Here is a 14280-nt window from a genome sequence, read left to right as displayed (position 1 = left end):
CCCCAAGGAAGGCCACAGCCGAAACTGGGTTTTCCCACAAATCCTTTATAGAGTGTATGTTGTGTTGTTTGCGTGCATGATTGTGTATAATGCAGTCTTCCATTATGTGTTGTATGGTATGGGGTGAAGTGTTACATCCTGGGCAGCTGTTCACAACACGGTCGTCCAGCCTCTTCTGGTAGTTTAGAAGTGCTGGGTGGTGACCGCATCGCAGTCTGGCCAAGTGGACTCTGTCCTTTCGTGGGAGAGAGGATTCAGAAGGGTGGATATCAGGGGGTCTGGCATGCAGCAGTGTGTTGTCTTTCAGTGTGTTAATGGAGCGGTGAGTGATATGATTATGAATATGTTTTCGGAGGCTGGTATTTGGTGGCTGTGGAAGAGAAGAGAGTATCTGTGCGTAATAAAGGTCTTTGGGTGTAGTTTTAATGTTTCTTGGTGTGTGTGGGTGTTCTGCTATGTAGTGTAGCAGATGTGATGTGTTTGTGGTGGCTGCAGCAAGTGTTTGTGTGCCTCTCATGTCGAGGTGGTCCTTGACTTTGAGGACTTTTGTTTCATGGTGTAAATGGTCTGTAGGTGTTGTATTTGTGCAACCTGTAATTGTTTTTAGGGCTTTGTTTTGTATGATTTGAAGGGTGTTGTGGTGTGTCTCACTGAGATTAGGAGCCCATGCAGGACTCGCATAATTCATCACTGAGCGTATGCATTGTTTGTATATTGTTATATTAGTTTCTTTGTTTTGTCCAAATGTTGTTCCAGTGATTGACTTAAGTGCGTTAAGTCTAGGTGTGCATTTGTTTTTTATGTTTGTGAGGTGTTGTTTGAAAGACATGGATGTATCGTATGTTACACCAAGAATTTTCGGTGTGTTTGTGTGTGGTATTAGAGTGTTGTTGATGTAGAGATGAGGTATGTATTTGTGTTCTTTTGTCCAGTTGGTGAGAAGTGTTGCTGTAGATTTGGTTGGAGCTATTTTGAGTCTGTTTGTGATGAACCATGTGTTGAGTGTGTCAAGGTAAGGCTGGATTATTTCTGCAGCTTTGTCTGTGTTACGATGTGTGCATGTGATTGTTATGTCATCTGCGTAGGAAGAGATTTGTATTTCTGAGGTGTCTGGTGTGGGTAAGTCATGCATGTATAGATTAAATAATGTGGGGGATAGAACTGAGCCCTGTGGTACTCCGTTCTTAATGTTTCTGATGTGCAATGATTGGCCATTATATGACACATGAGCATTCCTGCCTGCCAGATAATTGGCCAGCCATCTTTTGGTGTTATTGTGCATGTCTGTGTTATATATTTTATTTGTTAGGTTGTGGCGGGGGATAGCATCAAAAGCTTTACTAATGTCCAATGTTATAAGAAGTGTTCTGTGGTGGGGCCTATCTGAATTGATGCCATCTAAAATTCTTTGTGTGAGGTTTGTCAGAAGAGTGTTTGTGGAGTGTAGTGGCCTAAAACCGTGTTGTGAGTCAGCAAGGGGAATATATGATGTGACAAGTTTAAGTATTAGGCATTCAATGACTTTAGAGGGGGTGCAGAGAAGTGTGATTGGGCGGTGCGATGTTGGGATTGTTGGGTCTTTGTTCGGTTTTGGAATGGTGATTATTTTATCATGCTTCCAGATGTCGGGTATAGTGTTGTGTGAATAGCTGTAGTTTGCAATGTTTGTGAGTGCGTGTATACCTTGTGGTCCAATGTGTTTTAGGTGGATGTTGCTTATGTTATCAGGGCCACAGGCAGATGAGTGCTTGAGATTATGCATTATGAGTTTTGTCTGACTGTCTATGAAGGGTGCATAGTCTGAGTCTGTGGGGAAGTCTTTCTTACGTCGAATGGTGCGTCGGTCGTCAGGGTGAGATGTAAGATGGCTCGTCTGTGCAAAATGACGTATGAGTGCGTTTGCTTGTTGTCTGTTTGAGGGTAGATTATCTGTTGTTGTGATTATTGCTGCGTGAGAGCGTGTAGAGTTAGTGTTGGATAGTGTGATGCTGTTGAGTGTTTTGTACAATTTGCTGGTGTTTGTTTTGTGATCAAGTGTATTGATAAAGTTTTGCCAATTTTGTGTTTTTTTTCATGTATTTTATTGGCAATCACAGTGTTTAGTGTTTGTATTTGGTCTGCTATGTTTTGAGGGATAGGTGTGGGGGTATCGTGTTTAAGTGTGTCACGTTGTCTGATGAGGCCGTGGGACCACCCCCCAACCCCAAGAGTTGGGGGCCAATCAGCAGCAACCACCCCTGGCCATCAGCTCTACGCAGATGGCACCGATCCCCAAAGAGGAGAGAGTGGTTCAAGGTAAAGGTGTGACTTCGTCAGGGATGTGTTATGTCACCCTGGCTGTTTAACTTATACATGGATGGGGTGGTGTGAGAGGTAAATGCAAGGGTGGTGGGTCAGGGATTGGAGATGTTTAAAGAAAATGGAGAAAAGTGGGAGGTGAGCCAGCTGTGTTTGCAGAAGACATTGCTCTTGTAGCAGGATCAGAGGAGGGATTGAGGAGGTTGGTGACAGAGTTTGGGAGAGTGTGTGAAAGAAGAAAGTTGAAGATAAATGTGGGTAAAAGTAAGGTGATGAGATGTACAAGGGGTGAAAGTGGCAGTAGACTGGAAGTGAGCATTAAGGGAGAGCGACTGGAGGAAGTGGATAGTTTTAGATACTTGGGTGCAAATGTGGCAGGAAAGGGTGGAGTGGAGGTGGAGGTTGAATGTAGATTGAGAGAAGCGAGTAAATGCCTTGGTGGATACAAAAATGTAATGAGGAATACACATTTGGGAATGGAGGCTAAGAGGAGATTGTATGAAGGAGTGATTGTGCCAACAGCACGGTATGGGGCAGAAACATGGAACATAAGAGAGAAAGAGAGGAGTTTCAATGTGTTTGAGATGAGGTGTCTGAGAAGTATGATGGGGGTTACTAGGCTGGATAGAGTGAGAAATGAGGTGAGGAGGAGAACAGGGGTGGTAAGGGAGTTGGGAGATAGCGTGGATGAAAGATTATTGGGATGATTTGGATGCATAGAAAGAATGAGTGAAGAAAGACTAGTAAAAGAGGTATGGAAGGCAGATGTGGAGGGAGTGAATATGAGGGGGCGACCAAGGATGAGATGGATGGATGGGGTGAAAGGGGCCTTGGGGAAGAGGAGAATGTCTTTTGAGGAAGGACAGGAGAGGACAGAAGACAGGTGTGAATGGAGAATGGTTGTATATGGATGATGTCATGAAGCATGAGGTGGAATGGGTGGGGGGATGGGGGGTGAGGTAGTATGTGTGAGAAAAATTTGACACAGCCTGAAGGGATTTCTCCCCATCTCCTTTTCTGCATGAGGGAACGGAGAGGGGGGGTTGCCAATTTAATGAAGCGGCCTTGCTGTGGATGTGCTGTGTCTTGTGACACTGCTTCTGACCCACAGCAGTGGACAAGATGCAGGAATAACACATCATCCAGGAGGTGCCAAGATAAGAGGGTGGAGGGGAGTGGAGTGTATTGGGGATGAAATGGGTGGGAATGGTTTTTATGCCTTTGTTTTTTGGCTACCTCCCTTGTAAGGGGGAAAAAGCCTTTGGTATCTGTATGTATGTATGTATGCTTTATAGTAAGGTGACTTTCCCTCCTCATCCACTCAAAAATCTTAAGAGAGCTGATGAGAGGAAAATCTGCTCATGTGGCTACTTGTTGACAACCCCTAATTTAATTCATACATTTATACATAAAAATTCAGTACTAACCTGCATAGTATCCTTGAGTGCAGGTGAGTACACATAGGCCAAGATGGAGAACATAAAGATGTTGGGGTGCACATGACACACACTGGTCATGGCGAGGTCCTGTACACCCCACACAAGATGAGTGGCAACCAAGGCATTCACCTGTTTCTGAACTGTAGGTACCATCTGGACAACTGCTGACACATTCTCTGTAACATTTTTTATTTGTTGGTTAAGAATGAATATGTAAAATATTGGTATCAAAATAGTACCAGCCATGTCTATTTTACCTTTGTGCTAGTATATATGCATTATACTTTTTTTCTGGTCACCCATTGAACATCTGCGATTCGTTTCTACTTTCTAACCATGAGTGACTATTCCTATCAGGAGACACTCATGGAGGATTGATGGAGAAAGAAGAAAAGGACAAAAAATAGGGAGATGCTTAGGGTAAATTGCTTAAACGAGGAAGAAGAGGAGAAAGTACAGGAGAGCGGAGTGGGAGGGCATGAAGGATAGTAGAGTAGAACTAGGAGTGGAGGAGGAATGGGGATTGTTCAAGAAGGGAGTCACAAGGTGTGCAAAGTTTGTGTGTGAAACAAGGAGGATGGGAGGAAATAGAAGGTGGGATGATGAAGCAAAGAAGATTGTAGAAGAAAAAATGAGCATTCACAGATTAGTTACAAATTAGGACGAGAGAATCATATGAAAAGTACAAAGAAAAGAGAAGTAAAGCATAAGATAAAGGAGGCAAAGAGGAGAGATGTGAAATGGGGTAAGCGTATGATACAAATTTTTTAAAGTAATAAAAAGATGTTTTGGAACAAAATTAAGAGAGGAAGAGGAGGTGAATCAAGCAGAGAAGAAATAGTAAAAGGTGTTGATGGAGAAATGATAATTGAAGAGACGGCAGTAAGAGGAAGATGTCCAGAGTACTTTAGGGAGCTGCTAAATATGAAGAAGGACAGGTAAAGGTAGTTCCAGTGGGAAGTGCTAAAAAAATGACAGTAATGAATGAGGAAAATGGAGGAGAAATAAGGAAAGATAAGGTGAAAGCAGTTATTAAAATGATGAGAGTAGGTAAGGCACCTGGGTTGGATGGGTGTCATGAAGAGTGTCTAAAAAAGGGAGGTACAGTGATGGTGGACTGGCATGTGAGGTTGTTTAATGTTTGTCTAATAGAGCATAGAGTGCTGGAGGAATGCCTGTATAGTTCCACTTTACAAGGTGAAAGGGGACAAATGTAAATGTAGTAGTTTCAGAGGGATCAGTTTAATGAATGTAGTTGGGAAGGCTTATGAGGGTTTTGATTGAGAGGATTAGGAGAGGAACAGAGGGAGTAATTGATGAGGAACAGTGTGGGTTTAGGACAGGTAGCAGTTGCATGGATCATATTTTTGTGGTAAGGCAGATATGTGAGAAAGCTTTAGGAAAAGGTAAGGATGTTTTTAGGCCTTTATGGATTTTGAAAAGGCTTATGACTGGGTAGACAGGAAGGCACTGTAGGAGGTGTTTCAGATATATGGGATAGGTGGAAAGCTGTTAAGAGCAGTCAAGAGTTTTTATGAGAGTAGTAGAGCCTGTGTTAGAATTCAAAATGGAGAGTGAATGGTTTGAGGTAAAGGTGGGACTTTGCCAGGGATGTGTTCTGTTTCCTTGGCATTTCAATTTATATATGGATGGGATGGTGCAAGAGGTAAATGCAAGGGTAATGGGCTGGGGATTGGAGATGGTTAAAGAAAATGTAGAAAAATAGGAGATAAGCCAGTTCTTGTTTGCTGACGACACTGTTCTTTTGGCAGGATCAGAGGAGGGATTAAGAAAGTTAGTGACACAGTTTGGGAAGGTGTGTGAAAGAAGGAAATTGAAGATAAATGTGGGTAAAAGGTGATGAGATGTACAAGGGGAGAGGATGGCAGCAAATTGGAAGTGAGTATTAAGGGAGAGAGGCTGGAGGAAGTGAATAACTTTAGATACAAAGGATTACAAAGGCAAAGCATGCCGACAGGAGACCTTTTGATCCATATCTAGGTCGGATGCAAAAAACAAACAAACAAAAAAAAACATATTAATAAATTAAAACTATAACAATGTAAATAACAATTAAAATACATAAATAAATGCATTGGTATAGTTGAATAACAAACAAACAGGTAAATAGTAAATGATAATAAATTGACATATAACTAATAATAAATGAAAATCAGACAGACAAATTATAACAAAACAAAAACAAATAATATAACATAAATTATAATAATTACAGCATCTTACTTAGGTATTTATCTAAATGATTCTTAAAGCTTCGAACTGAACTACATTGCACTACCTGTGCAGGAAGTTTATTCCATTCATTAACTACACGGTTGGCAAAGTTGTTTCTACCTACTTCCAAATTGAATCTATTTCCGGACAGTTTGAGACCATTGTTTCTTGTCTGATTCTCATTCAATGTGAAAATTTGGTCACTTTTGATGTTGTCAATTCCCTTTAACCCCTTCCATACGGTGCCGCACACGTAGGCGTCATGGGGAGCGAGTGTATTCGCGAGGCTGCCATATCGGCGTCTTGATTATATTTATTGTAGTCGCCCCTCCATAATGACATTCTTTCTAATTCTTTTGTAATCGCATTTTCTATGGTTATCAAAATTCACGGGTGAAGAGAGAACGATCGATATAAGCGGTGACTATATTTTATGATGCGAGTATTATTACGACACGTCGTACGGCTGGCATTGGCTGCTGCCACCGAGATCTAAGTCCATGACGCCTACGTGTGCGGCACCGTATGGAAGGGGTTAAAATCTTAAAGACCTGTATCAAGTCACCTCTGAGTCTACGCTTTTTTAGGGAAAACAGATTCATGTGCTTAAGTCGATTTTCGTATGATTTATTTTTGATATTTGGAATCAGTTTTGTGGCTCGCCGTTGTACTTTTTCCAGTCTGTCAATGTCTTTAATGAGATTCGGTGACCATACGGAAACAGCATATTCCAAATGTGGACGAACTAACGATTTATATAGCTTGTTAATGAGTGATGGACTTTTGAAATCAAAAGATCGCGCAATCAATCCCAGAATCTTATTTGCTTTCTCAGAGGCTGAAATACACTGCTTGGATGATTTGAGGTCGTTACTGATAATTACGCCGAGATCTTTTTCACTATCCACTTTTGTTAACGAATTTCCAAATAACTTGTAATCGTACTTGCTGTTATTTTTACCTATGTGCATTACCTTGCATTTACTTGTGTTAAATTTCATTAGCCACTTTTCAGACCATTGCTGTAATTTATCTAAATCTTCTTGAATATCTAATTGGTTTGAGTGATCATTTGCCACTCCGCACAGTTTTGTATCATCAGCAAATTTGGAAACAGTAGATTTTAGTCCATGGTCTATATCATTTATATATACTTGGGTGTGAATGTGGCGGGAAAGGGAGGAGTTTGGGTGAAGGTGGAATGTAGATTGAGAGAAGCTAGTAAATGCCTTGGGAGATTGAAAAGTATAATGAGAAATACACATTTGGGAATGGATGCTAAGAGGAGATTGTATGAAGGGGTGATTGTGCCAACAGTACTGTATGGGGTAGAAATATGGAACATGAGAGAGGAAGAAAGGAGGAGTTTGAGTGTATTTGAGATGAAATGCCTGAGAAGTATGGTAGGGGTTACTAGGTTGGATAGAGTGAGAAACGATGAAGTAAGGAGGGGAGAGGGGATGGAAAGGGAGTTGATGAAAGAGTATTGGGATGGTTTGGACACATGGAAAGAATGAATGAAGAAAGATTAGTAAAATAGATGTGGATGGCAGAGGTAATAGGAGTGAATGTGAGGAGATGACCAAGAATGAGATGGATGGATGGGGTATAAGGGGCACTAGGAGGGGGGAATGTCTGTTGAGGAAGGGAGAGGACAGAAGATAGGGGTGAGTGGAAAATGGTTGTATATGAATGATACTCTGATGCATGGACTGGAGTGGGTGGGGCATGGGGGTGAGGGAATATGTGTGAAAAATAAATTGATGCAGCCCAAAGGGAGTGGGAGTGGATTTTATGCCTTTGTTTTTGGCTAACTCCCTTGTAAGGGGGAAAAAGCTGTTGGTATATGTATGTATATATGTATATATGTATATATATATATATATATATATATATATATATATATATATATATATATTTATATATGTATATATATATATATATATATATATATATATATATCATGAGCTTCTTTATAAGGGAAGTCCCCAAGTAAATGCAACTAAGTAAATACAAGAGTTTTAGTTATCCTCTTTTACAGTTATGAAAAGTTAATTTTATCACTAAAAAATACATACCCTTCTAAGTTGTAGTGTTTACAAGATTTGCACTTGTCAGGTCCAGTTCCTGAGCATCCACCAAGACATTCACTGTGGCATACTTCATGGTCAAAAAAATTGTTTTTCACTTCACGGTTCTGAGAGTCCTCTTTTAAGCCTGATAAGCTTGTGGCGTTACTTGCTCCTTTGGTAAGACTGTTGGGGTCTTGGACAACCTTCCCATCTGGTGTTACTATCGTAGCCTCTATTTGGGACCCACTGCCGAACAGATCAGAAATTCTGGAGAGGAGAGGATACAAATAGTAATTTATTCTATTTGGTGCTTACACTGGCACTTTCCATAGCTTTGTAACTGGCTATTCACATACCCTCCCTTTCCATGTCTGTCCAACATTACAACTTCTTTCAAAATCTCTCCTTAAAAGTACTTTGAACTTGTATTCATTCACTCTTGCTTTTACCTTTTCATGAAGCCATTTTACACATTTTGTTTGCAATACTCCACCTGCATGTATATTCCAATATTCCTCATTTAATCTTACAAAAAATAGAGGGACCCTCACAGCTAAAGAAAGTGGTTTGTAAATGATCAATGATATTGCCTCATAAAAGCATAACTTAAGATAGAATTAACAAACTTTTAGACAAAGTTTACCCTTACAGGCTGATGACAAAAAATATGCAGGTCTTTATCAAGAGAGACTAGGAGCAACAGACTGAGTACTCTTACGGAACAATAAAATCATCTACTGGAAAGCAGTAAGAAATAACATTGTACGTTCAGATGAAATAAGATTTATTTTACATTTTTTTTTCTTTTTTTTTCCTGCTGACATTTCAGGCACTTAGCTGCCAGAATATCTACAACACTTAAAAATCTCATAGATGAATATATAAATCCACTAACCGAAAAGGCGTAGGAGAAAAGAACGATCCATCTTCATGTTCAGGATGTTGGGACTGAAAGTTTCCCGTAGTGCCTGTCCCACGTAATCTTTCTGGGTGTTCTCTAGTACCATGAAGTATAAGCTGCCATTTCAACAATACTCCTGCACAAAAACATTAATATAATTAATATAAATTTTTTAATGAATGACCTAATCACAAAAGACTTTATGAAAATTATATATTAGTATATATTTTATAATCCTGATACAACTATGATAATTTCATATGTCTTGCATACAAAATTTCTAAGAGAAAATATGGACTGATAACTGTAATATACTGTATATGATCAGTTAAGCTGGTGAAACAGTAATACCTATAATTACATCTTACCTGGATGACGAACATCTCTTGCTCCTGAGTTGGTAACAGTGAGCTTCCATGTTCCAGCAGCCTTCTCACCCCAAAAGTGAACAGACAAGAATGGCCAGTCATCAAAGCGTTCAGACAAAACGTCCCTTGGTCTCTCAAACAGAAGAGTTGATGTTGTTCCTACAGATAATAAAGATTATATACATTATAAGTTTAAACTAAAGTTAAATCTTGTGTGCCTGATACACCAAGGGTTTTTTCCCTCTTACAAGGGAGGTAGCCAAAGTCAAAAGGCATAAATCCACTACCACCCTTTCATCCCCACATACTCCACTCCCATCCATCACCCCTCCCTCCATCTTTTCTTGGCTCCTCCTGAATGACGGGTCATCCCTGCTTGCCCACTGCCCTGGGTCAGAAGCAATGCTGCAAGACACAGCACATCCACAGCAAGGCTGCTTCACTTAATCAGCAACCCCCCTCTCCATCCCCTCATGCAGAAAAAGAGAAGACAGGGAGAAATTCCTTCAGGCTGTGTCAAAATATTATTCACACGTACTCTCTAACCCCCCACACTCCCTTCCATGCATCACAACATCATCCATACACAACCATTCTCCACTCACCCCTATCTTCTGTCTTCTCCCTTCCTCAACAGACACCCCCCTCTTCCCCGATGTCCCTTTCACCCCACTGGTCAATCACCAATATAAATACTTTTAAAATCAAGAACTACTGTATTTACTTGAAAAGACCCTGATGTATTCTTCCTTCACCTTACAATTCCCAACACAAACATCATCACATTATCCTTGTCCATCCCTAATCTCTGCTACACCATTCTATTTCATACATTTATACTATTTCATGCAGGAAATATAACAGGTATTCACAAATGGTGGTCCTGCAAGAACTATGTTCACATGCAACATGGAACACAGTGGGACTTATGCTAGTTTTTATGGGGCTACACTTTTCAAACAAGTGAAACTTGGGGCAATAATGATTATTACTTTTACTATTATTTCATGTACACAAAATCACAATTACCTTTCCTTACTCTATGAAGAAAGGTCCCTATCAGGGCAATATAAAACTGGTGCAAAGGAAATAAAAAAAAAGTTAGCTTGGAAAAGGACCTAGGAGTAATTATTAATAAAGACATGTCACCACACAACCACATTAACAAAAAAGCCTGAGAAACCTTCAATTTACTAAGCTCAATAAAAGTGGCCTTTGACTACTTGGATGAGGTAATGGTGAAGAAAGTATTAGTCATACTGATAAGACCAAGATTGGAGTATGCTGCAACACTATGGACACTCAACAAAAAAAAAAAAGAATATAAAGAAATTAGAAAGAATCCAAAGAGCAACGACAAAGATGGCACCAACACTTTCTGAATTGACATACAAACATTGTCCAAACTGGAACTACCAACCCTGGAACAAAGAAAAGAAAGAGGAGATCTGCTGGCCATATACAGATTTATGAAAGCGATGGAAGTCTTTGACAGAGAAGATTTATTAAAGTACATACATATACCAAAGGCTTTTTCCCCCTTACAAGGGAGGTAGCCAAAAAGAAAAAGGCATAAAAACTATTCCCAACCATTCCATCCCTAAATACACTCCACTCCCCTCCACTCTCTACCCTCCTTCTTATCTTGGCACCTACTGGATGATGGGTTATCCCTGCATCTTGTCCACTACCCTGGGTCAGAGGCAGTGTTGCAAGACACAGCACAGCCACAGCAAGGCTGCTTCATTAAATCGGTGACCCCCCCTCTCCGTCCTCTCACGCAGAAAAGGAGTAGATGGGGAGAAATCCCTTCAGGCTGCATAAATTTTTTCTCAACACATACTACCTCACCTCCCATTCCCCCACCCATTCCACCTCATGCATCACATCATCATCCATATACAACCATTCTCCATTCACCCGCCTTCTGTCCTCTCCTGTCCTTCCTCAACATTCCCCTCTTCCCCAAAGCCCCCTTCACCCCATCCATCCATCTCATCCTAGGTCGCCCCCTCAAGTTCACTCCCTCCACATCTGCCTTCCATACTTCTTTTACAAGTCTTTCTTCACTTATTCTTTCCATGTGTCCAAACCATCCCAATACTCTTTCATCCACCCTATCTACCAACTCCCTTACCACCCCTGTTCTCCTCCTCACCTCCTCATTTCTCACTCTATCCAGCCTAGTAACCCCCATCATAAATCTCAGACACCTCATCTCAAACACATTCAAACTCCTTCTCTCTTCCTCTCTTATGTTCCATCTTTCTGCCCCATACAGTGCTGTTGGCACAATCACTCCTTCATACAATCTCCTCTTAGCCTCCATTCTCAAATGTCTAATCCTCATTACATTTTTTAATCCACCAAGGCATTTACTTGCTTCTCTCAATCTACGTTCTACCTCCACCTCCACTCCACCCTTTCCTGCCACATTTGCACCCAAGTATCTAAAACTATCCACTTTCTCCAATCGCTCTCCTTTAATGCTCACTTCAAGTCTGCTGCCACTTTCACCCCTTGTACATCTCATCACCTTACTTTTATCCACATTTATATTCAACTTTCTTCTTTCACACACTCTTCCAAACTCTGTAACCAACTTCCTCAATCCCTCCTCTGATCCTGCTAAAAGCACAGTGTCTTCTGCAAACAACAGCCGGCTCACCTCCCACTTTTCTCAATTTTCTTTAAACTTTCCAATCCCTGACCCACCACCCTAGCATTTACCTCTCACACCACCCCATCCATGTATAAGTTAAACAGCCAGGGTGACATAGCACATCCCTGACAAAGTCACACCTTTACCTTGAACCACTCACTCTTGTAAAAACTCTTGACAGCTCCTAGAAGCTCCTGTCCCGTATATCTGCCTTTTCCAGATCCATAAAAGCCCAAAAAACATCCTTACCTTTTCCTATAGCTTTGTCACATATCTGTCTTACCACAAAAATATGATCTACGCAATACCTGTCCTAAATCCACACTGTTCCTCACCAATTACTCCCTCTGTTCCTCTCCTAATCCTCTCAATCAAGATCCTCCCATAAGCCTTCCCAACTACACTTAACAAGCTAATCCCTCTGAAACTACTACACTCACACTTGTCCCCTTTTCCCTTGTAAAGTGGAACTATCCAGGCATTCCTCCAGTCTTCCAGCACTCTCCCCTCTCTCCAGCAAACATTAACTAACCTCATTAGCCAGTCCACCATCACTGTACCTCCTTTTTTTTTTAGACATTCTGCATAGCATCTATCCAGATCAGATGCCTTACCTGCTCTCATCATCTTAACAACTGCTTTCACTTCATTCTTCCTTATTTCTCCATTTTCCTCACTCATCACTCTCATTTTCTTAGCACTTCCCATTGCAACTATCTTTCCCTCTCTATCCTCCTTCACATTTAGCAACTCCCTAAAATACTCTGCCCATCTTCCCCTTACTGCTTTCTCTTCTATTATCATCTCTCCATCTGCACCTTTTACCTCTTCTTCTCTACTTGATTCGCCTCCTCTTCCTCTCTTAATTTCTTTCCAAAACACCATTTTTTTACTTTCAAAATTTTCTGTCATACTCTTACCCCATTTCACATCTGTTCTTCTCTTTGCCTCCTTTACCTTGTGCTTTACTTCTCTTTTCTTTTCCCTGTACCTCTCATATGACTCCCTCGTCCTATTTTGTAACCAATCTGTGAAAGCTCACTTCTTCTCTTCTACAACTTTCTTTGTTTCCTGATCCCACCATTCACTACCCTTCCTTCTATTTCTTCTTATCCTTCTTGTTCCACACACCATCTTTGCCTACTTTGTGACTCCCTTCTTGAACCATCCCCATTCCTCCTCCACTCCTAGCTATACTCTATCCTTCACTCCCTCCCACTCCTCTCTCAGCTTCTCCCTGCACTCCTCCTTTTCCTTTTCATTTAAAGAGTTCACTCTAAGCACCTCCCTACCTTTTGTCCTTTTCCTCTTTCTCCATCTATCCTCCACTCTCAACTTACCTTCCACCAAAAATGATCTGATATTCCCCCACTCTCTCCCCTTAGCACATGTACATCCTTAACTCTTCCTATTGTACTCCTATCTACAACTACATAGTCCATTAACTCCCTACCTACCACCCTTCCATCCACCACCCTCTCCCATGTGTACTTATGCTTGACTTTTTTCCGAAACACTGTATTTGCTACCATCAACTCTCCTCTACAATTCTTTCCTCTGTCAATTGGTTCATTTCCTACCCTAGCATTAAAGTCTCCCAATACTACTACATTGATGTTCCTCCCTAATCCCTCTATGCACTCATTTAAATCTATCCAAAAAGCCTCCCTTTCCTCTACACTCTTCTCACTACCAGGCCCATATGCACTTACAAAGACCTACATCTTTCCCAGTTCCACCTTCATCCACATTATCCTTGAGGAAACCTCCTTCCACTCCACTACACATTTACCTATCTATTCACTTTTTATTATAGCCACCCCTTCTCTCCCTCACCCTCTCTTCATTCCTGAGAACCTCCCAATTACAATTATCATATCGTCGTCGTCATCGTAAAGTCGAACAATCGTAAGTCGCGGCCATCGTAAGTCGACGTTTACCTGTACACTCCAAAACTCATACTCGCCCTTCCCTCTCAACTTAGTTTCACTCAAGGCCAACACATCCATCTTTCTTCTCACAAACATACTACTTATCTCTTCCCTTTTACTCTCATCTGTATCACATCCATGCACATTAAAGGACTCAAACCTTAGGGTGCTGGTTAGAAAGCTCCTAGACCCTCTTATGCCATTACTTTTTTTAGGAATGTCCCATGTGGGGCTACAGGGAGAAGGATGCCTGGTCCCAATCCCCATCCCGTTTTTCTCGCCTCTTATGATCCAAGTGGAAATACTTGGTGGCAGTATTCTTTTCCCCCCACCATGGGGTAGGCAAAACAAAGAAATTAAATTCAGAGAAAAGG

The 14280-nt window shown here is 41.0% G+C and overlaps 2 protein-coding genes across 2 annotated transcripts in view; one reads left to right on the top strand and one right to left on the bottom strand.

Annotated features, from left to right (window-relative positions):
- The window catches only part of LOC143027040 (45 kDa calcium-binding protein-like), a 57468-nt gene extending 48758 nt beyond the window's left edge, over positions 1 to 8710 (top strand). Inside the window, exon 9 of the mRNA XM_076187902.1 lies at positions 8696 to 8710. The gene's annotated coding sequence lies outside the window, so the exon portion shown is untranslated. The remainder of the gene's footprint in view (positions 1 to 8695) is intronic.
- Fur2 (furin-like protease 2) overlaps positions 1 to 14280 on the bottom strand; it is an 822743-nt gene that overhangs the window by 20672 nt on the left and 787791 nt on the right. The window contains exons 12-15 of the mRNA XM_076187899.1: positions 9314 to 9472; positions 8940 to 9081; positions 8051 to 8311; positions 3726 to 3913 (exon numbers count right to left, since the gene is read on the bottom strand). Coding sequence (XP_076044014.1) covers positions 3726 to 3913; positions 8051 to 8311; positions 8940 to 9081; positions 9314 to 9472 — 750 coding nt within the window. The remainder of the gene's footprint in view (positions 1 to 3725; positions 3914 to 8050; positions 8312 to 8939; positions 9082 to 9313; positions 9473 to 14280) is intronic.

This window comes from Oratosquilla oratoria, chromosome 7 (genome assembly GCF_046742065.1).
Source record: "Oratosquilla oratoria isolate Oo_2021 chromosome 7, ASM4674206v1, whole genome shotgun sequence".
Taxonomy (NCBI): Eukaryota; Metazoa; Arthropoda; class Malacostraca; order Stomatopoda; family Squillidae; genus Oratosquilla; species Oratosquilla oratoria.
The sequence above is the reverse complement of the archived record's forward strand: the minus strand, read 5'-3'. Positions and strand labels throughout refer to the sequence as shown.